The sequence below is a fragment of the Symphodus melops genome (genome assembly GCF_947650265.1).
Source record: "Symphodus melops genome assembly, chromosome: 2".
NCBI classification, from domain to species: domain Eukaryota; kingdom Metazoa; phylum Chordata; class Actinopteri; order Labriformes; family Labridae; genus Symphodus; species Symphodus melops.
This window is the reverse complement of record NC_136692.1, coordinates 18,181,851-18,208,559: the sequence shown is the minus strand read 5'-3', so window position 1 is coordinate 18,208,559 and position 26,709 is coordinate 18,181,851. Positions and strand designations below refer to the sequence as shown.

The 26,709-nt window shown below is 37.6% G+C and overlaps 1 protein-coding gene across 2 annotated transcripts in view; it reads right to left on the bottom strand.

Moving 5' to 3' along the window:
- The window catches only part of glra3 (glycine receptor, alpha 3), a 48,584-nt gene that overhangs the window by 4,584 nt on the left and 17,291 nt on the right, over positions 1-26,709 (bottom strand). For both annotated transcript variants that reach the window (XM_079338007.1, XM_079338006.1), the window contains exons 2-8: positions 24,709-24,839; positions 23,622-23,689; positions 12,708-12,931; positions 11,796-11,878; positions 6,846-6,983; positions 3,762-3,976; positions 1,691-1,840 (exon numbers count right to left, since the gene is read on the bottom strand). In XM_079338007.1, the coding sequence (XP_079194133.1) occupies positions 1,691-1,840; positions 3,762-3,976; positions 6,846-6,983; positions 11,796-11,878; positions 12,708-12,931; positions 23,622-23,689; positions 24,709-24,839 (1,009 nt within the window). The remainder of the gene's footprint in view (positions 1-1,690; positions 1,841-3,761; positions 3,977-6,845; positions 6,984-11,795; positions 11,879-12,707; positions 12,932-23,621; positions 23,690-24,708; positions 24,840-26,709) is intronic.

The window sequence follows — 26,709 nt, the reverse complement described above, 5'->3', positions numbered from 1 at the left end:
TCAATAGTCTCGTCCTTGACTAAAACAGCTTTAAAGTGGAAGCCATCCGGTCCATGGAAACATGATGTAAACATGGCAACTATACAGCTGGCGAGACTTGTGCTTCTCAGTTACTGGAGACAGTCATAACTCCGAGAGACATTAACAGAGGATATACTTGATTTATTTATACGTCAAATGTTGCACATTCTTCATTTAAGAAAAAGAAAAAGTTCTCTAGCACTTTGAGATTTGTATCAAAGGAAAAGTATGTATGTCTTGTTTCATCATTAGCTCTATTACTATTGACATTCTGTTAACAGCTTACAGATAAGAAAGTAAAAATGATTTAAGTGAGTTGACTGAATGCTTCCCCAACCCACAGAGATCCTGATCATGCATTGCCAACAGGCTCATTCTCTGTTCGGATGGTGTTAGAGAAATAACACATCAGTGAAGTAAAGAGTTATAAAAGCACTGTGATGAAGGTACAGCCATGCTGCGTCATGCACTCATTCAGTGACATGTGGAGTTCAGGAGTTCAAACATGCACAGTCAAATGAAGCTTCATATCTACCATTAAACATTAGGAAGGGTGTTGTTTTTTAACATTATACTCATTTCTATTCCCCCTTTCACCACTTTAAAAAAAAAAAAAAAAAGATGTTCATTTGATTACAACCCTGCAGCAACATCATGTGTCCACCAGGTGGCTACCTCAAATAAGCTTCAGAACACCAAAAGAAGTGCATCAGTCTAAGTGAGTATTTGTCACTCTGTTTCTTTAAAGTACGTTTTTGCTGTTGAGAAAAAAAACATTAAAAAATAGTTGTAGACTTTCACTTTTTTATAATAGTGTGACTATGTCTAAACAGGGTTTTCATGGTCTCAGTCCCACAAAGGTTCCTGTTTACATCAGGGTACTCATGGCTTTCCAAATCTTCATTTACATTCCAAAGTTTTTACCCTTTTTGATCTTAATGCTTATGAAGACACTTTGACTGGTCTCTCTGTAGTTATAGAGAACAGCCTAAATGAGGTCATGTAAGAACTTAATCAAAGCAGTGTTTCCTTTTTTTCTGTCACTCCATTTTCTTAAAAGCTTTGTAACTTGAAAGAGACTTGTATCACTTGACTGTCAGTCAGACAGCAGAGAGCAAGATGTGGAGAGAGAAAACAAGCCCAGAAACATAGTGCGTAAATATGTTAAGTGTGTTCATGTTTCTGCTTCTCTACTTGATTTTACAAAGTGATCCTTGTTGGTCTAATCTCTGTAACTGTTACAATAAGCTAGCTGTCAAGTCAAGTCTGGGTTAAATGATCAAGACAGCTAGCATGACCTCCAATTCTCTAAACAATGTTAGGACCGTCAACCCTGGACTGTCAATCCTGATGCCTCAGAATACACCTCGCCTATGTGACGACAGATAGTTTGATCGCTTTCTGGCAGGAATCACTGGCAGTGCTAGTGTGACATCTAAGAACAGCATTATACAGGCTACAGTATGTGAAGCCTCTCTTCCGTCCGTGAATTTTGAATCTGTTTTATTTTAATGTTGGACTGAAAGAGGTTTAAGTCATGTATATAACATGAGAAGCAAATTGAAGGAAGTTCAAAGCTTTTTGTTTTTTTTTCTTTCCTGATCAGACTGTATGATGTATTGTGATGATTCATTGTAGATTGTGTGTTTGTTGTTGAATATTTCGGTACCTTGCTCTTGCTCTTGGGATGTCGTCTGAATCGCAGCAGCTCTTTGTGTTGCCTCGACACAAAGTTGACAGCAGCGTACTCCAGCAGCGCAGAGAAGACAAACAGAAGACACACTGCCATCCAAATATCTATCGCCTTCACGTAAGACACCTGTAAACACAGAGACACGGGCAACACACACACAATGTGTCAATCTGAGGACTTTCAGTTGATCGATAACAGATTTTCCAACAATCTTTGTTTTTTTCTCTTGGGATGGGGGGTGTTACACACGCAGACACACACACACGCAGACACACACACACACACACACAGACACAGACACACACACACACACACACACACACACACAGAAGGTTTGAGCATGACGCTGTATTGTCAAAATGATATTTCCTGCTTGCTTCATGAAATTATGACTCATTCAGACATGTGTAACATACTGGAGTGCAAAGTTCTGTTGTGCATTGGAAACATGAGAAACCTCCTAACATCTAAACACACACACACACACACACACACACACACACACACACACACACACACACACACACACACGTGTCTCAGTAATTCATTGAGGTGTGTGTGTGGTTACAGCATGTGAGAGAGGGATGGGTGTACTAATAAGGGTTATATAAGTGCTCCATGTCAGATTTTTCCTCATGCATACAAGATACCAGGCTAAGGGTCTCTCTCTCTATCTCTCTCTCTCTCTCTTCACTTGCGCTTGAGTTGATGCATGATGTGAGTAATCAACACACACTTTGGCCGCCCATGCAAAAAATCCACCAATGACAACACAGGAAAAAAAAGAGAGGCATCTCAGGTCTCCAGAGAGGGAGTAAATTAACATTGCCACACATGCACGCGCACACAATCTTTGTACACCTCTTCTACCTATACCATATGTGCCCATGGAGTATGTCCTACTAAATATATAACTACGTTTATACAACACCCTTTGCAGCAGAGGAACACATTGGTTCTGCTCCTATGTGTCCGTATTATGTGCACGTTCACTAATCTTAATTCACTGACCAAAGGTTGGTTAAATAATAGATTGATTATTGACTGATTGGCAATGGATTATCACTTCCTTAATATAAGTCAAACCTTATGTTAACAATTTATGCTACATAACAAGCTAATATAAAATTACAATGACTGAGGACTTAAACATCTCCTTCAAACTTTTTGAAAAATAATTACTCTGCCCATCAAGTTAATAATAATGTAGATCACATCATCGATAATCTGACAATCTGACATTAAAGTCCTAATGGGGGGCGGCAATAGATAAGTCTGCACGGCATTGGGTTCAAATCCAAGCACAGAACAATTCTGGAAATTGGTCTGGTAGCTGGAGAAGTGCCAGTTCACTTCTTGAGCACTGTGCGATTCCCTTGAGTAAGGAACCATTCAAAAATAGATAGCAGAGGAATCTATGTAATTTGAGAATCAGTACTAATCACGCCAAAAGGATACCTTTAGGAGCAGCTTGGGGTTTAGTGTTTTAAACAAGGTAACTTTGTTTGGACTCTCCATTGACTGCAGGAACTTGAATTGAAACTGCAAAACTGCACAAATGAAAAATGACTTCTACTGGTGAATCACAGTCACCCCAATTATAAACAAAACCATCAGACAAACACAACTTGTCACTACAATTACAGATGGAGCTTCCATGCTTTCCTAACATGTAGTACATGTAGTGACATACAGTAAGCCTCAGATTTTGAGTGTGAAAACCAAACAGGTTCAGTGAAGCATCCTCGGAAATTCTTTTTATCCAAAAAAAAATGTCTTCAAAAAAAGTCTGGACTCATCATGCTCTTCAGAGTATCCCTGCAGACACAGTACAAGATGTTTGGCCAGAGGGAGATCACAGCTCTGACAAATACAGACAGACAACCATTCAGCATCGAAGTCACACCTGAGGGCAGGTGACACTCTCTAATTCTCCCAACCTGCATGTGTTAGGGCTGTAGGCACCCACAGAAGCACATGCATTCACACACACAAACACACACAGGCACCCCCCCCAAAAAAAAGAAGAAAAAAAAAGAACAGAGACCTTCGGCAGTGAGGTCCTGGATCCTGAGCTCTGTGTTGTCATGGTTAGCACTGTGGTGATGCCCAGTGCCACTCTGGCCGGGGCGGCGTCCATGTTGATCCAGAAGGATACCCAAGACAGGATGACAATGAGCAGAGAGGGGATGTACATCTGGATCAGGTAGTAACCCATCTGACGCTCCAGGTGGAACTGCACCTCAATGCAAGTAAATTTACCTACAACAGAGGAGAGAAAAGCTTAAATAACATGAACTTGGAAGGTTAGGATACAAATATAATCACCTGTATAACATAACCACCCATTGGTGCTGGACTTAAAAAATGTCTTACAAAAAATCCCTTTAATAATGTTTTGCTGATGTCACAGACAGGGGTGAGGCGTAAATAACTTGGTATCAACAACATTATGCATTTTTTTGTCATTTACTTTTCATTGACTTTTAATTTCACATACAAACAAACAAAACAATGAACAAGAAGACCTTCAGTAAAGTGCTAAAACATCAGGGAGAAAGTACAAGCATACACAAGGAGACTGCTAAACACATCCAGTTATAAAATAATCTAGTAAAGTAAAAAGAATAAATTAGAAGGTTAGTAAATCAAAGTAATAACAGCAGTATAGAAAAAGATGACCTGAAGTCTGGTCTGATGGAAGAGACATAATCCATTTTTTCCAATTTTGAATAAAAACCTCCTTTTGTGTTCTTCGATTGAAAGTAATTCTTTCACATTGATGCTGTGCACAATATCAATCCATTCATCTACACTGGGAACCTCACTCATCAGCCATTTCTTGGCTATGGTCTTTTTGCAGGCCACCAGTAATATTCTTAGTAAATATTTATCTTTGCTCCTCCACTCCAGTTCCTCGAGATAAACCAAATATAACAAATTGAAGCTCAAAGTTATTTTTGTTAGAAACACAGTTTTCAAGATTTGATGTATGCTCGCTCAAAATCAATCAATATATGAAAATGATTTGCCTCTTTGCTTCCACAGCATCTCTGATTCGAATATGATTTATTTTAAAATATGGAGCACAGAAACAGTGGATAACATTTTTCCATTTATATTCTCTCTGGAGTGGAGAATTTGTTGGTCAAACAAATATTCAATGAATAATTACAAATCTTAAAAACAATTAAACCCCAGAGTATTCTTTGCATGTTTATTTGTCATATATTTCTAAAGTCACCCCCTGACTGTTAGATAGAAACTCATAGTCAAAAGTCTGCAACTATTTAAGATACACACAGTCATGACCTGATTTTGCTTTAAGGTGGGCTTGGGGAGACTGGATCCCATTTATGGATATAATATATTTCTTTCCCTCTCTGATGCTATGCCTGATCTGTTTCTGAGTTCATGAGTTTCCTGATGAATGGATTGATTAATAATTGTTAAAACGTTTAGCCAGTTTAAACTCATGAAGTGCCAAAAGAAAGTCTGAACCCCCAGGAAAAAGGATAAGTTAAGGAGGGACAATGTAGGAAATATTGGCTGGGAGGAAATGTGCACCAGAACTGGGACTTGGTCTTTGAGCAAGTATATACTGTAAGTGTCATCAAAAGTTAAAGATGTGTACTTCAGAAAGTATTTAGAAAATTAAATGTGTCTACTAAAAGACAAGCTAAAGGATTTTGGAGAGGTATAAAGCCCTATTTTGAACGTGTAAATTATGCTGACTTAAGCGAGTGGCGTATATTAATTTAGGGCTTGTTACACGGTGCACAATCTGGGCGCAGAGTGGAAATAGGTTGGATTAAGTCACATGGTTATGCACAGGTGTATTTTTGGCTTAACATGAATCAAACAAATCAGACTGTCATCTCTCATTCCCTTTAAGAGCAAGGTGCACCTGCAGGCTGGTGCGTTGGTATTCTTAAATAGATCAAACTCCAGCCGACTCAATTTCCTTTCCGTCTTTCATTGTGCCCCTGAACACCCCCAATGCACACAGAAGAACATATGTTGATGGTGGACTGAAGTTATATTTCGCTCAAGCATTCCCACAACATCAGAAACAATCAGACAGACACAGAGAACATTTCTGCATGAGACGCAAAAGCCTGTGTTCATTAATTATTTAAATCTCCCGACACGCCAACAGGATCTGTTTTCTCTACAGGAATCCTGGGCTGAAGTCTCTAATGCGCGTGTAAGGAACACTGGACAGTTTGTATTTATAAATGTGGGTTATGTTGTTGGATTTATTAACAACCTAACTCTCTGTTGCATGAGAGCATGTGAGCGTGTGTGCTTCTGCATGTGTTTCTGTGTGTATAAAACAGAATGTGTATCAGAGCGAGCGCAATCGGAGAGCTTGGAAACGAACAGAAACAAAGCTTTCTGTTTTCATACGGAATTCGCATAAGTCCTAAGTCACAGCCCTGTTGTGGATGAACCACCTTCTTGATCATGGTATCTCCCCTGCCAGGTAAGTATGGTACATACAGAAAACATTTAATAGTTTTTGAATTTTGTTTAATTTATTTTAACATTTAAAACTAGAAATGAACAGAAAAGCTAAAATCAAATCTGTGTTTCTTAGGCGAGGCAGCTTTATTTGTAAAACACATCTTTTACACTGAGGCAATTTGAGGTGCTTTACAGAATAAGAAAGTGCTCGACAGAGTAATATTTTTATAAAATTGTAGTCTAGACCCCCGGCTTTCTTTTTGGAATTTGTTATGTGTCTTTTTTGTTGCTTAAATAAAAAATGACAGCAGTGAGTTGACTTAACTTGGGGTCAGCTCATTATGCTGCCTAAAATCTATAAATATCTGTCATGACTGTCCTACTCAGAGCCTCCAGGATCATTGGATGTCCCCTCCCCCATGCAGCACTGCTCCAGGTCAAAACACAGCATCCATGTTTGTCTACAGTCTGTGTTCAAATGGTTTTTAATGAAAGGACAACATCAGTCTGCATGTCCTTCTGTTTGTTTCTCTTCCACAGTGTTTTTTTTTCATGACTTGATCCCAACAGGACAAAGGTGACAGATGATATGTAGCAGTCTTTTCATCCTGTGCATATGTTACCTGTGTTCGGATGCTCACGGCATTGTGTGTTTGTGTGTTACCTGTGTTGTAGTGCTTGGTGCAGTATATGAGGTCTAATTCATCTTTCAGGATGAACTGAGGGAGCGTGAGGCCATCAGCCACTTGGACTGGTCCGTTCTCCTGCCACTCGAAGATCAGATCGTTCATTGTGTAACCGACTGAAACAGAAGACAAATCACAGGACAAAATAATGATGAACAATTCATAAAACTTGTTAATTTGAACTTCATCTGTACAATATCTCTGGGTAGTGAAAGCCTTCAAACCTGTGGTCAGAGGACCTCAATTTAAGATGCTTTTGACCTCCCCTTATGCTTTTCTTTATTTAAAAATGAAAATGTAATGACACAATGCGTAGAATTTTATACTAAAATATCTGAATTAATGAAGAATTGATCAAACCTATGTTATTTATTTTTTGTTTTTGAATACTAACATTGATTTATATTACCAACAGTTTTTTAAGCCAGAGAAATCAGACTTCGTGTCCCATGGGGGACAGATGGACATGTTTATTTTTGCTATAGAAACACAACGTAAGGGTTGAGTGACAGAGAGAATCACTCCCATGATTCCCTGCCAGCCTCAACGTCATCTTTTGTTATTGTTTTGATTGAGTGCCCCCTGGTGGCAGAAATGACTTGCTGTGCATTTAATAGATAATTTCATCACATTCCCTGTTTTGACCAATCAACTATTTCATGGCAGAGTAAAAAACCTGCTGATTGGTTCTTGGATTACATACCTGATTGTCTTCCTCCTTCTTGCTCCCCACATGAACTGTCATGCTATGATAATATGCAGGCAACAAACCAGAACCAAAACATACAGAGCCTACAGAGCCAGTCTTGAACATATGATCACTTTGACAATTAAAACCATTCTTAATATTTATTTTGGATGTGCAACAAAAAAGATCTTCATAAAATGAGAAGGACGAATACACTACACAAACAAATGTGTTGAGAAAACATCTGATGTGTATTTAAATTCATGCAGTCAGTGCACTGAGGGCCTTTTGGGCAAAAGCAGAGAGCAGCTGGTTTATGCTGGTCCAAGCCTTCAGCCATACACAAAATATTTAGTTCATGTTTCCTCTTAAGGTTCAGCAAGCGTGTGGAAGTGAATGCATGTTGGGGAAAAAAGGAAAAAAAGAAACAAGACACAGTGCCCTCAGCCTTCCACATAAAACGCCCAAGCTTTGGTGCCTCTCTCTGGATGCATTTTAAATCTCACACTCGCCCCTGGTGGTAACAGTGTCTCTAATTGTCAACTCAACAGCACTTACAAGTTCTACTTGTCACACCAACTGCATCAAACCTAAACACCCGTTTTTCCATTTCAATAACTCTGCTCTGAATTATAACATCATATGATTGTTTCAAATGAGATTACCTGAGCAGGAACAAACTGCACGGCATGTAACGCTTCTATTCAATCTAATACTGCACATTAGATCTATATGTAATGAGAAATGTAACTGCAGTTTTTTTTCTGCATCATATCATGACTGTGTTTCCTCTCATCCTCTCCCTCATGTGCGTGTTCTGTGTCCTGTGTTCCTGCTGCATGACATCTGAGGCAGCAGCAATAAAAATGATCATTTATATTCGAGAAATAAAAAAGAGCTGGATCTATGTATAGTAATGCCTCTGGTCAGTAGCTAAGCAGAATAAAAGCTTTTAATGAAGACAAATAATCTGTTATGTTTTCCCTTTGGCCAGGCAGGCTGAACTCTCTTTAGGCAGAGGATGAATTAGTCATCATCTAAAAATTTATTACACAAGACTAGGGATGTGACAATTCACTCAACTCACGATACGATTCACGATACTGAGTTCTATCTACTTTATAAATTCATGTTCGACATTATTTTACATTTGTTTCTTATGATTAAATGTGTCGGTGAATCTTATTCCTGAAGTCTGTAGTCTCCAGCTTTTGAAAATGTTCGTAAATTAAGCTCCAGCTGATATGTTGTTAACATGAGTTGAATAAAGGTTTTGCAAACAACAGCTCCAAGTCAGATTACAAACTGCCGCTGTCTCCATTTTTAATAACAAATTGTAACATTATGACATCACTGATGAATGCACATTCTCATGACGTGAAATCGGAGGTCAGGTAAAAGAAAAGGTATTGCTTAATGTTTCTTGATTCAATTGATTGATTGATTCAAACACGACCATATAAAACCATTGTTGTACACAAACAAAGTGCACATAATCTGATATTTGTAATTCCATCCAATGTGTAAACACCACACTCCAAGGACTTACAGTATCTCAGTTCACGCCACATCCACACATTGTTATTCACATTGCTCTCTGTGAATGTATCTCTGCAGCTCCTGTGTGCAAAGGTGCTGTTACGTGTTGTATGAATCCATGCAGCATGCTCACACTCAGTGGTGTGTGCAGCGTAAATCCCTGTGGGTGCAGAGACACTTCAGAGATGTATGGAATTACTGATGGCACGAACAAGAGAAGCCATTGCAATTATGATGAATAATACACTGAGCAGGAGGTTGCATGAGTGCCACAGCGCAGGCTGAGCCATGTTAACTTATTAATCAACAATGTGTGACTAACATTGTTCATTTGCAGGACACACATGAGGAGTTTTATTTCCTGAGCTGTTTAATTATGAGTGCTGCTCAAAGGCTACAGCTGCAATAAAACCAGGGATAGACTCTGACAATGAGCGGTAAAAGCTTGAGTGTGCTATGATGAATAATGTGATGAATAATACAGCAGAGAAGGAGGAGGAGGAGGAAATGACCGCGAGGAAAGAAATCAGAAATTAACACTGGAAAAAGCATGTGAATATACAGAATGTGACACAAGTGAAACAGACTGCCTTGCTCAAGTTTTTAAAATTTAATTTTTTGTTTTTGTCGTTGCTTTGAGGCCATTCACTTTATATTTGAGGATGTGTATATTTGCCAGATTGTTTTTAGCAGGCTTATCCACTCCATTCACTTGAATCTCTCCACAGGCTCTGCAGAATTCAAAAGTGTATGCTGACTGTAAGAAGCCTCTAGCTTCGAGGTTCAAACCCCAGACAAGGCTTTATATCTGAAACAAATGGAAACAATTGGAGACAAAAGTGTTCAACTGTTCAGATAACCTAATGAGTAGGCCTGCAGGGTAGGAGAAAAAATATGCACAGTAATATTGTTCACCGTTGTGATAACTATATAGAGTGGGATAAACAAAATTCTTCACATCTTACACTGTGCCAGTGATTGCAACATGTCCCTCCTGCATCATAGAGAAATCCATAAAGTACATTCATCTTATTTCACCACTAAATTGGAACCAGATTATTTGAGGGATGTTGATAGGAAGCTTGGGCTTCATCTGACTGCATTCAGATTTAGGATGTGTGGCTATTTTACCCAGATTGAGAAAACATTGCTTGTTTACAGTATATTAAATTGTCTTCATAAATTTTAGATATTTATAGTTCAACTCAGTTAGTGCCATCACAACTTTGTTGTACTGTTGTGTTTCACACCAGAATCATGGAAACAAAGCTCTGTATTTGTTTTACTATCATTCATGCTGACAATTCCGATTTGGATTTTATTCACTACAAATGCTCAATGTCACAAGAATGACAAAATTACAATTGATTGCCAAGTCCTGATAACACGTATGTCTTTTGACTGTGTAGCCAGAGTACCCATGCTTCTATGAGGAGAACATGCAAACTCCCCAAAAGCCCCTGTCTGGCTGGTTTTTTAAACCAGATGAGGTAACAGCACCTTCTCCTACACTACCTCGCACAACAGAACATTGAAATACTGTTTTTGTAGTCCAGTGACTTCTCTAAATATTCACTCAACAGCCTTTTTACAGACATGTTTCCACATTTATATTGGCGTTTATATTGGTGTTGTTATGATGTTGGCTAAATGACATGCTGTAACATTTGACAGACTCTTGACCAATGTGTCATGTGAGATGGATCTTTGTATTCCATTTGGAATGGGTCATGTAAATGACACTAAAATAAATCAATATTCATCACTCATCATTCATGCATATATTTATTTATTCATTAATTATTATTATTATTATTATTTGTATGATTTAAGTGAAGAGTGTTGAAGTCTGATTAATGTTTGCCATGCAGATGTTGTAAAATCAGTGAGTAAACATTGTTAACATTTTGTGATGTAAATATCAATCAAAATAATTGTGATTAGGATGTTTGGCATCATCAAGCCGTTGTACCATTTTGCCTCTGTTACTTCTCTGTTACAGCCTCTGCAGTTTAAAAGAACAAGACTTCTTCCCCACATCACAGTCTCCTCTTGAACTGGTTGTATTAAAGGGATAGTGATTGAATAAAATCATCATGCAAGAAAACGCAGTGTGAAGGAGTATAAAAAACAACAAACGTTGATGTGATGATGAAAGAAGGTGTAATTTAATCAGTAGAAACAGCTTTTTACTGTGAAACAAAGAAGCTGGCCTTCTGACTTACCCTGCAAGATGTACAATGATATGTGATAGTTATGCACTAAAGATCTGTTTATGAACCATCTCGTCTTAATGGAGTCTTTATTTCCCGCTGTTGCAGGAAGTAATCCATTATGTTACACTCGTGTTGGTTTAAAAATGTACATAGAGTAATATGTAAATGTAGTTTCAAAGTGATGTCTCAGACTTATAAATCTGTCTTTGTGTGAGGATTTTTAGAACTAGAGAGTGAAGACACTTTTGATCTTCCTCAATTTTTGGTGAAACTTCAAAGGCCTGTTTGAAGGTTGATATCTTCAAACAGGGCTTTTCTGTATGAGGTTAGAAGGAGGTCAAGAAACACGGAGTAAAGATGCAGGTTAGTCATCTTGGTGTGTTGGATATATTCGCTGTCAGGCTCTCGGGAATGCATTATACATCTATAAGACACCTGACAGCAGTTCAAATGTGTGTGTATGTGTGTGTTTGTTGTGTACTCACAGCTCTCCAGCTGCATGATACAGGTCTGGACATCCATGGGAAAGTTTTTTAAATCCATGGGACATGACAGAGTTAATGTTAGCCTGAAAGTAAAAGGGAAGAAGAGAACAAGTGATTCAGCGATGGACAACGAAATAAGTTGTACAAATGCTTTCAACTTTGCTGATTTCATATTAATGCAACACTAAGTGCTTCATCTTAGCTGCAGAACAGAGGCAAAACATTTCTGCATGATCTCCCTTGGTGCTCGTGTACAAGAAAAAAAACCACAGAAATATAATTAGCGTCTGAAGGTGAAAGCAAAATACTTCAAAGAAATACTGTGGCAATAAATATAGTAACTTAAATACATTTGAAGTGTATGATTACTTATTAAAGCTTTTGTTACAGACAGATAAAGACGTTCTGGGTGATTTACTGGTTAATGATGCTAAATACTTTTAGCACTGTGCTGCACATGAAGCAGAGCCACACAGTACAACAACTGTCGACCTGATGCCTCTCAACTAACATTTCCAACACTTAGCATCAGCAGGTGAAATAGACGATCGATTGGTCAATCGATAGATATGTTGATCCAGATCGATGGACCGTTACACTTCTAATATTATCAAGACTTTGGAATCTTGTGACGCCTTGTGTCCAATTCATAGTTATATAATTGAATCACCACAACACACAAGATGGTTGTGAATGTGCATACAGGTGAATTTGAGGTACTGAGTCTCATCCAGATTGTTACAATTGGAAAGCATAAAGACTGTTCTAAAATAGACCTATATTTAACAAACCATAGCTTTTCTTTCATTTAAATTTGATCATTTATTTTTTCAGACAGTATTGGTTTAACATTTTAAACTCCCCATTATAATTTTTACCCATCAGATAAACAGTGCCCATCTCTACACTTACCTTATAGAGTATAACACATTCCCATTCTTAAATATCCTGAGCAGTTTGTTGTCAGTAGTCACTTCATGAAAGTGGGCCCCCTTCTCGTTGGCAAAGAACAGATCTGGTTTCCAAATGGAGTCCAACATTGAGGGGTCCAGGTCTAGTGAGTCATCTGGGTATTCAGCATAGGCAAGCCTGGGATCGTTCCACTGCTGACGGAGGAAGATGTTCACTCGGTAGTCCTAAACAGAGAAAGCAACATGAATATATAAACTCTCATAGAAAGTTAAATGCTTGTGTAAGTTTGACCTATCTGAGGACAAGAAATGTTAATTTTATGGCAGCTTCTAAGTAAAGGTCTGGCCAGCACAAGTGTTTTATCTGACACTTTAACTCCTGAGTTAGATGAGCGTCTATTTAAGATTACCCAAGGAAATAAGTGAAGTGACCAAGTCCTCTTAACCAAGTAATACGCAGTGTAAAAATGTAGTGTTTAATTAACGTGACAGGCAAAAACCCCTTTGCAAAGTGCATGTAAAAGAAACTTGGTTCTGATTCTGGGAACAATGAGTAAACCTGCCACAGATAACCTGAGAAATCTGGATGCTTGAAAACTTGTAAGGCAAGATTAATTATTTAAAAAAACAAACAAAAAAAAAAACAACCACAAGGGATGCTTCTTTCATTTGCAGTCCATTTTAAGTTTACGTTTCTCTAACCAATAACATGGCATTGTTCAGATTTCCAGGTCATTTTTCAATGAATCTACAAGACGGCTTTGAAAAATGTAGAATTTGCATTTTACAATTAGGAAAAAATATATATATATATATTTATCTGTGCAAAAGATTTCCAGGAGCAGATAATTATAATAAAGTTTCACTCTTGATTTCATGAAATTTCAGCCATCAGACTTCCCATTATCAAAAATATAATCTGCTCAGAGTTTTAAACATCTACCGTGGATAAGAACCTGCTCAAGGTGTGCAATGATTACAGACAAACTTGTACCCTTTGTTAAGCCCCTCCCTCAACTGGAAGTAACCCTTAGTCCACCCCCATCCTCTTGGTTACCATTACTAGGTAAGACAAAATCTCCCCACTGTGGATATTTGAGGTCATATTTACACCTTTTAACCATGTTGTAGCACTTTCACTACAAAGCACTGAAAAAGACTTAATTCAGGTAAGGGTTGCTATGAGAAGGGGTTTTCTGATTGGTGGTTTCACGGAACAATCAGAGAGCCAACAAAAGGTCAGTTTAAGAGAAATGTATGTCAGCTGTTTTGTTGGATACAGTAAAGTTGGTTTGAAGCGGCTGATTCATATTTATATTAGACTACACGTGGTCATACTGCAATTTTTAAGAACGAAAATGAACAACTTCCACTGTCCAGATCAGGGAATGAAATAAGCATCACCTGCAACATTAATGTTAACCCCTGTCACCAGAGCAGATTGTTCTTTCTGACATGATCTAATACACATTTTATCAACCCAAAACATTTTAATGTATCTGGTATTGATTTCGGGATTTGTTTGAATGTGTATTACTGTGGGTATGAAGCCTTTTTTAGCTGTGTTTTTTAAAATATTCTTCATCACAATGTTACTGCTTTACATTTTACACATCAGGCAATGACTCAGCGGTTCTAAATATAGTTTTGAAGTTGCGGACAAAAAACTGAAAAGTTGGAATAAATTATCAGTAACCTGCCAAAAACTTTTTTTTTTTTTCACAAATTTTTTTTGTGAGTCTTAAGTTTTACATTACATAGAAGATTTTTTTTTTAGAATGCAGAAAAAAATGTCTTGAACAATTCTTTCCATCTTGCCCAGACCTTCTAAAACCATCACATATCTTATCATATCACATATCATACCATTACTTTCTGTACAGAGTGACACCGTCTGTCTGACCCAAACACTGTTTTGCTGAACACTGCTCCTCTAACGGTCCTTTCAGCTGCCTTAACCTGTTAAATATTATCTATGTTGGAATTAAGAACAATGAGAGGGGATAAGCCTGGCTTATAGGGGGGAGGGGGATGATGGCTATGCATAACTCAGGGCAGTTATCAAACATTGTGTATGGCTGATGTTTGTAGAGTTTCAAATGCATTTGTGAAAATTGAAATGCAGAATGAGCAGCTGGAAAAAACACAGAACATCTGAAACTGCTTGACAGAGAACCGAGTGTCCTGAACCTAGTATCGCTCCATTGTACTGCAACTTCAGCTCTGAAGAATATTCCCAGAATGCACTGTTAAAGGTACTGAGCATCTCTGCTCACTGTGCTCACTGACTGGAAGTGACATCACTACTCTTCCACTTCACTACACTTCCAGCAGAGCCAGAGTCATTGCAGGGTGAGCACAGATGCAGCTAATGAAATTAAACAAGGGTAAGTCTGATTTAGGTCTGACAGTAATGTTAACTGTTGCTGACGCTTACGGCCTTCGTGAGTCAAACATGCACTTTTTTTTATATCATGGACTGTTTAATCTGTTCTCTGTTTATGAGAGAATAGACTTGTGTGTAAAAAATAAAAAAGAGTATACAAATGTTACAGTGATGTCATAGGGATAAAACCTTTTTTCTTCCTGATTTGTCTTGAACATACGCCCTACTCTTAAGAGAATAATCATTATCATGGCTGCTCAGGTCTTCTGTAGCAGATTCATCAAGGTCCCAGTGTTCATTGATGCAGAAACTTAATCAGAGCAGGAGACTCGATTCACTGTACAGTGATTCACTGCATGCTTGGGGTAATCCTGAACATCCAGATGGAAAGATGTGATGACTTTCGGCAGGAAAAAGGCTCGCGTAGAGCTATGGGGTAGTCCAGTTTTTTTTTCTTCTGGTCCTTATCTTTACATTTTAGGACTGAACTGTTCACAGGCACGATATCGTTGTAAATGTTTTAATTGATTGCTTTCAGCCTGCAGCTGAGGAATGTAATGGCTGAAACAAAATCTTTGGGTTATGTTAAACACTCCTTGCCAAAACCAATAATTTGACCTCAGATAACACAGGTGTTACTCGTCTTCTATATCCCTGATTGATTAATTTGAATTCGACAAAATAAAGTGCTGATCAAAACTAACCATTTATAACACAAAGTTGTGTATCTATGAAAACCAGCTGAACTGTAGACATACAAAACATGGTTATGAGGGGAGCGTATACACAGAGACCAAACATTGTGTCTCTGCCATAAAATGAAAACAATATCACAGACTCTTGACATTTACACAACTTAAAACCTATACAGAGTAGTATGACATGACAACATTTGAGCCTCATAGACTGAGCCTCATAGGTAAGCGAGTGAATATGGATCCTTTTTACAGCATGCTGTGGCAACACGGTTTTAGAAAAGCAATACCACACTTGAGAATTTACTGTTGCATGGTGGTCTTGTTCCCATACTTAATCTCCAACTTGATTTAAAAATCAAAAGCTACCCAACTAACCAGAATACAAGGGCACTGTGACAACCAAACGGCACAATTTTTGTCACACAGGTTGGAACTTGAAATGATTTGTGTGCTGACAGACCTGTGTCTTTATCATGTGTATCCCTGTGCAGTCCTACACACTGAACACTGCTCGCACACAGATACACAGTGGATTAAGAGGGATGGAGAGATTGAGTGAACAAATGAAAAACAAAGTGTAACAGTAGTAAATCTGTTTAACATAGATAGCGTGTACAGAGCAGAGTGAACCAACCTGGCTCTAAGCTTTGACCGTGTGTGCGTTTGTGGCACAGGACATTCAAAAATGAACTCAATATCTCTCGTCCCTTTTGTTTCTCTCTCTCTCTCTCTCTCTCTCTCTCTCTCTCTCTCTCTCAGTGACATAATGGCAAAACAAAGCATGGAGAAATTTCACTGAAAACACTCATAATTTTAAACAGCCCTGAAAGAAAGAATCTGGTTGGACACGACTTGCATGGAATACAGAACTTAAATCTACACCACTGATTTAAGTACACGGTTCATTTTTTCCCCAACTGATGCTTAAGTTGAAATTAAGATCCCTCTCATCGTCACCTGCTCTGGAAGACAATCTCAATAAGAACCTTGTATTCAGCAGAGACATTAGTTATGTAATTATGTTTCTAATATTATTACTCATCACATTCATATCTGAAAATGAACGATGTATAGCCATACATGCTGTCATTGTTTGTGTCTCTAATTGAAATCCTATCATATAGCATACATAATTATACATCAGTTCATAGTTATAATGTCACACTCTGAATGTCTTTCTAAGATATTATAGCATTTACTGTGGCTCCTTTACGATTTAAACTATGTTCACATGGCAGGTGTTCTTCCTAAATTGGGAATGGTAAATTGTTCAGTAAGACCTTTTTCTGATTCCTTTATGTTTCTCAACTCTCGTTTATTTCTGTCCCATGATCTAAAATGACAGCACTTTTTTAAGCATGTTTTCCGATTGTTAACTTTTTATTTCTTATTTATTACTTTTATTCACTGTCAAGTTGCTGTTTCACTTCATCCTAAATATTATTATTGGACTGTATCTTTTATTTTGTGTTAATTTTATTGTCTATTTCATGTAAAGTAATTGATGCATGAATTGTCCTTCATGTAATCACTTTACATGTCTTGATGAAAGGTGCTAAACAAATACACAAAATGATGTTTTAACTGTGATTCTCATTATTCACTTCTTTTTTTCCTCCTAGTACGCCACATGAACGATTGTATGACACAAATATTAGCGCGTCAGCTTCATTTTGGTTAAACATTATTGAAGTGTTTTTGATGTGTTGAGGTTATGTCACCATGCTCTCTTGTTGGCCAAAGGAAAAGAGGGGTGGGTCGATGAAAAGCCAGATGGTGAGAAGAGGGAAAGGTCTTAATCCTAATGTAACATATGGCCCCTGTATGTACGTATCTCTCTGTGCTCGTCTCTCTCTCTGTGCTGGTCTGAATACAAACTCGACCTCAGCATAAACACTGACCCCTCATTCACTCTCTTCTTTACCTTTTATTAAAAGTCCCTTTATTGACTAAATCCTGCTCTCCGATTTCAGATCAATCAGTGGATTAAGACCTTTGATGCAAGTGATATGTGTCCAACACCAGCCTCTTAGCTTTTTTAAGTCATGATTATGGCCTGTGCAAAAACGACTTCATATATCTGTGCTGTTCACAAGAAATAGAAGGTTTCCCTCAGTCTATGAAGTTAATCTCTGATCATCAACTTCTATTAAAAGTTTCCATTTGTATAATGAAGTTAATTCAGTACAACATATTTTGATCATCTGGCTCAAAAGGTTTAACTGTTCAAAATGTTAAGGAATTAATGAACTAGCAGCCATATAACCTGTCAAGGCAGCCGTGGACCAGCAACACATAGTTTGGGAATAAAACTATGATTTTTGTCAATGACGTTTGGAGGCTTTGAAACTAATGATCTTACAGCTGTAAGTTTTAAACAGTTGAAATCCCATTTAAAAATAAGATCAAAAATAAAACAATAAATACTAATAATTAGATTTTTGTAATAGTCTAAGAATGGGAGTTCTTTAGTCTCTGTTTGAATTTCACCCTGCTTTTATAAAATGACATTTTACAAGATTTTTATTTTTATTTTTTTACATCATTTCTGGTATCTATGAGCTATTATATGACTTCAAAAAGCTTGTATAAAAGTGCACCATTTTAGCTGCGGGTACTAATAAAGTCAAAATGGTAGCTCTGAAGGTAAGTTGATTCATTTTGCTCGGGGCAAGTTGAGCCAGTGGGCCAAGAAATTACAGCTACATCGGCTTTCTGAGGAAAATTGAAGTCAATGAACTATTGTGTAAGTTCTTGAGAAGAGGCAAAGCACATTATGGTAAACCCACCTTTACTGTCAAAGAGAAAAATAAAAGATTCTTTCCAAGATGTGATGTAATCCCCAAACTCCCCACACCTCACAGAGTCGGTGGCACAGTAGGGAGGTCCATGCAGTTTGTGTTCCCCTGCACAGGTGGAATATTGAGTAAAAGCGGAGGTGGGAGATGGATGGCTCGAGGGAGGAATGGGGATAGATGGAAATTACTATTCCATAACTGACCTTAATGTCAACAAGGACATCGAGAAACTATGATTCTGGACCAAGGTTTTAGTTCTAGTGTTTTGTTTCCAAAAACACAGCTGTTAATGTTCTCTTCCCAAACACACTTTAAAGCACTCTCATTTAAACTTGCTGTAGCTGTTTAGCAGTAATACAACAATAATAATTGAAAAGTTATTGTACCTGTTGAATTGTGTATGATAAATAAAAAAACACATGGATGTGAAGAAGTGACATTTAGGGAGGGAGAAGGTGAGAGAGGGATGGGGTGAAGGTGGGGAGTAGGTATACGACTCAACTTACCCCCCGCGCCTATGCTCATACATGGGGTAAGTTGAGCCACAAGACCACTTTTTTATGACTTGCTATACTATCTCAACAGTTATGTTTACACTCATTGTGTTTCTTTGAAGCGATGCACAACATCCTAAAATATATGCAGATATATTAGTTAGCAACCAAACTATGATTGCCTTGATGTAGTGTTCCTTTCTGAAAAATGGCTCATCTTACCCCAGTCTCCCCTATAGCCTACAGAACTGCAACATGTATGTGAGGGGTACAGAGAGAGGGAGATCGATCACCTATAGTTCATTGGTCTCAAATGTAGATCATACTGTATGGGCGGACAATAAACCTGGATGGGGGCTAATACCTAGGCGGCCCACCAACATGGAAAACACTGCACACTGCATGTTCCCCGAGTCACACATCATACTGACTTGATTGTTTCAGCTGTTAATCAAAACATATTAAACTAGTGTTTTATAAATCTAAATGACATTACAGAATTACAAAAAAAAACCATGATTATAAGGACGAGTTGTCTGTGTTTAGCTTCTACAGTCAGACTCAAAAGAAAAACACTGGCACCACTAACACACTCACACACACAAAAAAGCATTTGTTCATGAAAAATTCACGAGTCCGCTAAATAAATGAAGTCAAATGAAAGCAATATTTAACATTCTGAAATTTCTTGTGAGGCAAACACACAAAAACAAACACACACACACACGCGCACACACACACACACACATACAAATGGCGTATCTGTCAGGAGCACTCCCGTTAGTGCAGAAAGCACTTAGAACATGTCACTTCAATCATCCATTGACTCGTCCATCCATTCATCTCCAGCTTGACTGATCGCCAACAGTTCGCTCTCTCAGGACGTGACAGATGGGTGATGGAGACTGAAGTGATGGCGGAGTTCAGAAAAGCATCCAAAATGACAGACACTCTGAATAGTTTTATCTACCAATAACAGCTGACATTAGTTTTGGACAATGAACATAATACCAAAGCAGTAACCATGGATCCGATGGACACCCCAGAATTTGAATTTTTTTAAACTCAAGCTACTTTTATGTATTTTACATTTCCACAAGGGAAGAACTTCTGATTATATTTCATATTATATTGTATTCATGTTATGCATAAAATACACTTCTGTAGCTCAACCTGACCATAACTTCACTCATTGCAAAAGAAAGATTGCATTGACTTAATTCATATCTTTTTGTTGAGTACTTACATTAAAGGGATACTTCACCCATTTACATGAAGCTGTGTTGTTTCTAATGATACACAGCTTCATGTAAATGGGTGAAGTATCCCTTTAACATTTCAAACAGCCATCAAAGCCAGGTAAATCTTTAATTTTATGGCAGCCATCTTATCAAATCCACCTTTTTTAAATTGACATTTTAAGGATAAACAGGAAACAGTAAAATGTTGTTATTCTTGAATGTGTTACTACCAAGCACTAACAGCTTTTGGGTTTAATCTGCGGTTCATTATGGGACCATGTTAAGTATTTTTGTAAATAATCACAAAAGTGATTAGCATAAAAACAGGAGAAAATAGACTGGAAGCTTAGGATTTGTTTGTTAAGCTGTCTGTGCATACAGCTGGATTGTATATGTTTGGTCAAACACGAAAGACAGATGAGTCAAAAACTTGACAGAACATTTTAAAGGTCCCAAATCATAGAAATCCTTCTTAACCATGATTTTCAATATGTGTCCGATAGTCTGTCTCCAAGCCCCCCCAATCATGAGAAAAGTCAATACTCTGTCATTTGCCTGCTCCACTTTTTCAGAAAATGTGTGCTCAAATAGGCAGATTAGAGATTTTCCCTTTGTGACATCACAAAGGGCAGTAACACCTCCCCCAGGTCATTGACACTCCCACAGCTAGATGTTTTCTTTGCCCTCTGATACCTTCTCACCATAAACAATATAGCATGTTGCAAGAAAGCCTGAGTCGTCGAAGCCCTTCCAGAGGGCCGAGGTCATACACAGCTCATTTGCATACAAAGCGATAGACACAGCAGGCGTGAAATAGAGGGGTTTGTAGGCATGATAAAAAACAGGATCAGAATGGATTTTTGGAAAGACACTTAACAGACATGTGTTAGGGACCTCTGAAACTTGTTTAAACCTGTTGAAAAGAAGTTCAATATGTGATCTTTATGGTAAGCTATAGAGGTAAAAAGAAATAATTTGGCCTCAGATGTTGATAAAACAGATACTGTATACTCTTGGAGTAAATGTTATGATTAAATCAGTCTGTCACATTTTGCTGTTTATTTAGGAAAATCTTAATCCAGGCATTGAGCTCTGCTTGTACTCAGGAATATAAATCTAAATAAATCCAGTTGGGCTGTTTGCAATGGATTATAAGAGTAGAGGAACAGCAAGAGTAATGTAAAAACACCAGCACAATCATCATTGAACTTTCCATAATTCTGTCTGGCCCAAACTGACCTGGCCTATTCTGCTGTGACTGCTAAATATGTATTTTATTAAGTAGAAAGGGAAGTACGTGGATACCAATTTTGGCTCCTACATACAATGGTTCAGCTCATGTTGAAAGATAGTAATTTTGCTTTACCTTTGTACAACATCAGGAAGCAGAGAGACATAGTAAATTTTACAGTAAATACAGTTATTGATAAGGAGTCACAGCTACATTTTACCCACCAGTAGATGAAAGCTCTACTTCTTCCTTGTCTGTCCGATTTTTTGCTCCGCTGAGAGAGACTCATGAACAAATGAGACTCTGAAGTCCTCAATGAGATGGAGTGACTTTAAAAGGTTAACAAAGTTGATAAATGTTTTTACTCCATGCTTTAAAGGTCAGATGACCTGACAGCTTTACAACATGTTTGAAACCTAAGAGAGCATGCCATGAGAACCATAAAACCCCTTGTCTTAGTTTTGTGTGTGTATGCATATTATGCATGTACAAAGCAGCCAGAGTGCAGCCTGAGTTGACTTAATGTCACTTTAAAGAATCTGCTGTCAGAGTCACTAAACGTCTCACTACACATCTGCTATTCCTGTCTGCCTGTCCGTCTCCTCTAATATCTGTCTCTGTCTGCCTCCATCCATCATGATCTTCCCTCATCACTGTGTCTGCCCTTCTACCATCTTCTTAAGCTTCTTTGGCCGCCCACAATCAAAGACAATATCTAACAGTGGTGCAACTAATACTGTATATCTGTTTACTAAATACAAAATGTATCCCTTTTACAGATTCTACATAAAATGCTGAATCTGTATTTAGGAGACTGGAGTTACAGTATCAGAAATTATACCTTTTATGAGTAGTATTGACCAATCACCGATTGGCAGGCTTTGCTGTATGCAGGAAACAATTTGTATGTAGGGGAAAGGCAGGCTGATGAAATACTGTATCCAGCTCCCATTGGATGTGACGCAATTTATTTATCTCATGTATGTCTTCACGTACGAACTGTGTAAGCTGTGATGACAAATTTCCCCCTGGGCGACAATAAAGTATTGTATACCCATTAATACAGATCTGCGGAAATTGCAGCTAAAATTAGTTCTACATTACATCATAATATTTTCGATAGATTTCCTGACTCACAAGAAAAAAAAAATGTTCTTAGCTCATAGGACTAATGGAGCCTCCTATAAGTGTAATTTATTTACATTTATTTAAACATTAACTGCTTTTTTCAGTGTCTGAGGCATTTTCACTCATTGTAAATAATTGTTTTGGATAGTGGATGAATCAGCTTCTGTTAAAGATCTCTTGACCAAAGACATACATTGATTCAGATTTGCAAATCCAATTAGTTTCATTTGCGATCTGCATTTATAAATTACAATTACAAATAAAAGATTTTCCACCCCGTGCACTAATGGAGGGAGAGAGCATCCGAGGCTTGTTACCCTCCCTGGCCTAAAGACCCATATTCAGATTTAATGACGTCTGACCTAACTAGTATGACAGCATCCTGTCTGTGCACTGAGCACAAACCTGAATAATAAGCCCTCAACACAAACGCTAAAAACACTTTACTTATTTAAATCTTTGGCAGCAGTTAGCTTCTTGTCAAGGCCACATGCAGCTTGTTTAATATAAAAGCTTGTCTGAAACAAGTTGCTAGGAGTTTTCCGCCAAGTGCAACTTGTGATTGTACTTATTTACTTTTTATGTCCATAATATTTTCATGTTGTATCTGACACATACATTCATTTGGGCTCAATGCAAATGTGTGTGGATCACTTCTTTCATAAAGAAACCCTGTGAATACCTCCACGTCATTTTACATATGTGCATGTTTTTTTTGAATAGAGAAAAGGAGTTCATGATAATCTTATGAACATGTTTGTTTCTTTACTTCATGTGTATCAGCTGTCGTTTGTTAGTTTATTAGTTGTCCCCTTAGGGAAATTCTTTTTCTCACGGTACACATTCAGAAAGGTTGTTTAGACAAAGACATACACATCAGACATTGTGGTCCTGTTCCTGTTCCTAACTGTAGTTTCATACAGTATCTCTGTTACTTACCATGGTGGTTTCAGCAATTGAACCAAAGCTGTTAATGAAAATGTTACAGGAAACATTAACTGGAGGACCTGCAGAGAGAAGGAGAGAGAACAACACAGAACATTTGTTACATATTTATCCACCAGTTTGAATACCTTTCCTTTTTAATCACACCACTGCGTGTGTGAGCGTTTATCCATTCTGCTAGATGTTAAAGAAATTAAATTCTCGGAAAAAAATGTTCTTCTGAACTTGAATGTATGGGATTTAAAGTATTCAAATAAATACAGTCAGAGAAATATTTTAAACTTTTTGCAGTAAAATGTAACACAAGATCTGGAAACTTGCTGACTCATCAGAACACTTCAGTTTTTTAAAGGCAACTAAAGGAGCTCAAATGAATTGTAAGTGTAACCAACTCCCCCCGACTCAACCTAAAACACACTATATTTTCTATTAAATGATTTATAAATGAATGTAACGGTAAATTCATTCAGTCTTTGATGTTTCTGAATATTCATGTTATATACTGTACGCTATTGGGAGATGCTCTTGATATTTTGATTAGCAGGTGCAGCCCAGTGTTTGAAAGAACAACTTTGTTTACCGAGCTAAAAATACTGATTTTATTTTTCAGTAGTTTATATTGTTTGATGGGGATCATTTTGTGGATTTCCTCGTATTAGTGACCCTGCACACTGTGTCACAAATACACACAACTGTAACATTTCTATGGGATTTGCTTTTTATATCTTATGTAAAGTCAGTTTAAAAGTGTAAAAAAAAAAAAAAAAATGGCGGCTTTATTAAAGACTATCGTAAATACTTGGAAAAGCAGATGAGAGGATTTAATTAATGAGGGACCAGTGAGAGAAGAAGTCTTGGCTTTGGATCTTAATGAGAAAAGTTAAAATGTTTGGCAATTAAGGAGATATCTTTTCAGCCAAAAGGTTCACATGAGTTTCCAGTACCCTATGTTGGAGTTGAACATTATTGTTCAACAAAACAACTGTCTTGCTGTAACATTATTTATTTTAAGTAATGTGTCATTCCACCTCGTTGGTTCCTGTGTAGAAACAGACCAACATGCAGAAAGTGAAATAGATACCTTTAAAGTTCGGTCTTATCCTGGCATCATATCCAGACGTCCTCCCCATCAGTTTGTCCAGGAAATCAGACGGAGACATCGGGGCCTGCCGTGTCCTTGCAGCATTGTCCAGCTCCTTACACTGGCTCACACTACATACATAAAAAAAGAAAAACAACACAAATGTAATCATCTGAGACATTTGAACATTAAAGCACAGTTTAAGACCTGCAGTGAGCTGAGTTAAAGAAGGTTTTTGACAGGTTCAATGTTTACCATTTAAAACGCATGGGATCACATACATGAACACCCCAAGGATAAAACCTGAAAACGTAACCCTAGAACATGCACAAGCCAAGCAGTGAATTAAAGATTTATGAGGATTTTCCAACCCTTACTCGGAATTTCGTTAGATAGAGATTCTTTTTTCCCTCAGTCCATACTTTATTTACAAAAAACAACATTTAAAGAAACATGTTAAATATGTTGCAACCCTTTGGCATACAATAGATATATATATATAGTATGCCAAAAGGTTGCAACATATTTAACATGTTTCTTTAAATATTGTTATATATATGTGTGTGTGTGTGTGTGTGTGTATACACACACACACACACACACACACACACACACACATATCCTGGGCAAGAAAGCAATGAAGCTGTGCATGAATTTAAATTAGACCTTGAATGTTGGGGTTCAAGGTCCTTTTCAGTGAAGCCAATTATAATTCTTTGCCACAGCACTGTTGCCAAGCTGAAACGGATTTAAAAACAAGACCTTTCCTATTCGACTCTAACATCCTGTTGACTTATTTTATTGTGGCAAGAAAAGAAAAGGATAAAGTAAAGATCAGAGTTTCCAATTCACGTATTTGAAATGCAAAGGAGCCCTTATTTGTGATTAAACACCTACAACAACCACAGCCCCCATCTAGACATCAATAAGGTCAATATCGAGTGTAACAATGGCAGCGGATTTAATTCTTTATTATTAGCTGACATTAATTTTCTTTCTGACATGTACGATTGCTTTTTGACATTATTGATAGCAGAAGATGACTGGATATACGAGTTGGCTATGATACTTAGTTATTTGATGAGCATGGGTTTAGCTTTAAATAAGTAATGGAGGCTACCAGTGCATATTGTAGCAAAATTAATTGACATGGTGTCAGTCAATGGCCTTCAGTCTCGCCTATGTAAAAACACTGATTTGGCTTGAGCTCAGGATTTACGCCTCTGGTCTGTGTGAGACACCAGATGCTGACGTAACAGCAAACACTTCATTTCTTACACTGCTCTTTGTATTATGTCTTCACTGTCGCTGGATAAAACTTGTCCCCCATGAATCAGAATCATTCAAGAATCTGAATGTGAATACCTAACACTACTCTGTAAAAAGCATGGTTCAACACGCCATTCAGATAATAGTATATGTAACTGAAATGATTGTGTGTGAACAATCTGTGAACCATTTACACAAAAAATATAAAATACTAAAAAATGACACCACAACTTTTAGCCTGTATCTACTACGCTACTGTTGCCCCTAATTATATATAAAGAACCCTACAACCTAATTTTGTGAACAACTGGCCAACAGTGTCACTGCTGCACTGTGTGAGTTGCTAAACTCTTCAGTATTAGTTTTTTTTGTCTCAGTCTGCTACTGTGTGTGTCTGCATCTGACTCCTTTATGTAATGGTTAACCAAATAAGTATTTGTTCCGCAAGTCGTAATTTAGTTTCATTTAGGGTCAATGTAATATTATTGGGATCGTCATTGGCAGTTAGTCCTGCTGTATTTTGTAAAAGCACAGCAATGTGTGTGTGTCCTGGTTCTAATGGATAGTAGCTTTTCAATTCTACAAGAAAGCCTAATGATCCTGAAAATGCACCCAGTACTTGTTTTTTTTGTGGTTGTGACAAGAAGAAAAATTCCAAAAATAACTGCCAGCAGGTCAGACTGCCAAACACACACGCAACGGTTCAGCGCATACACAGCTTCGGCTCATGCA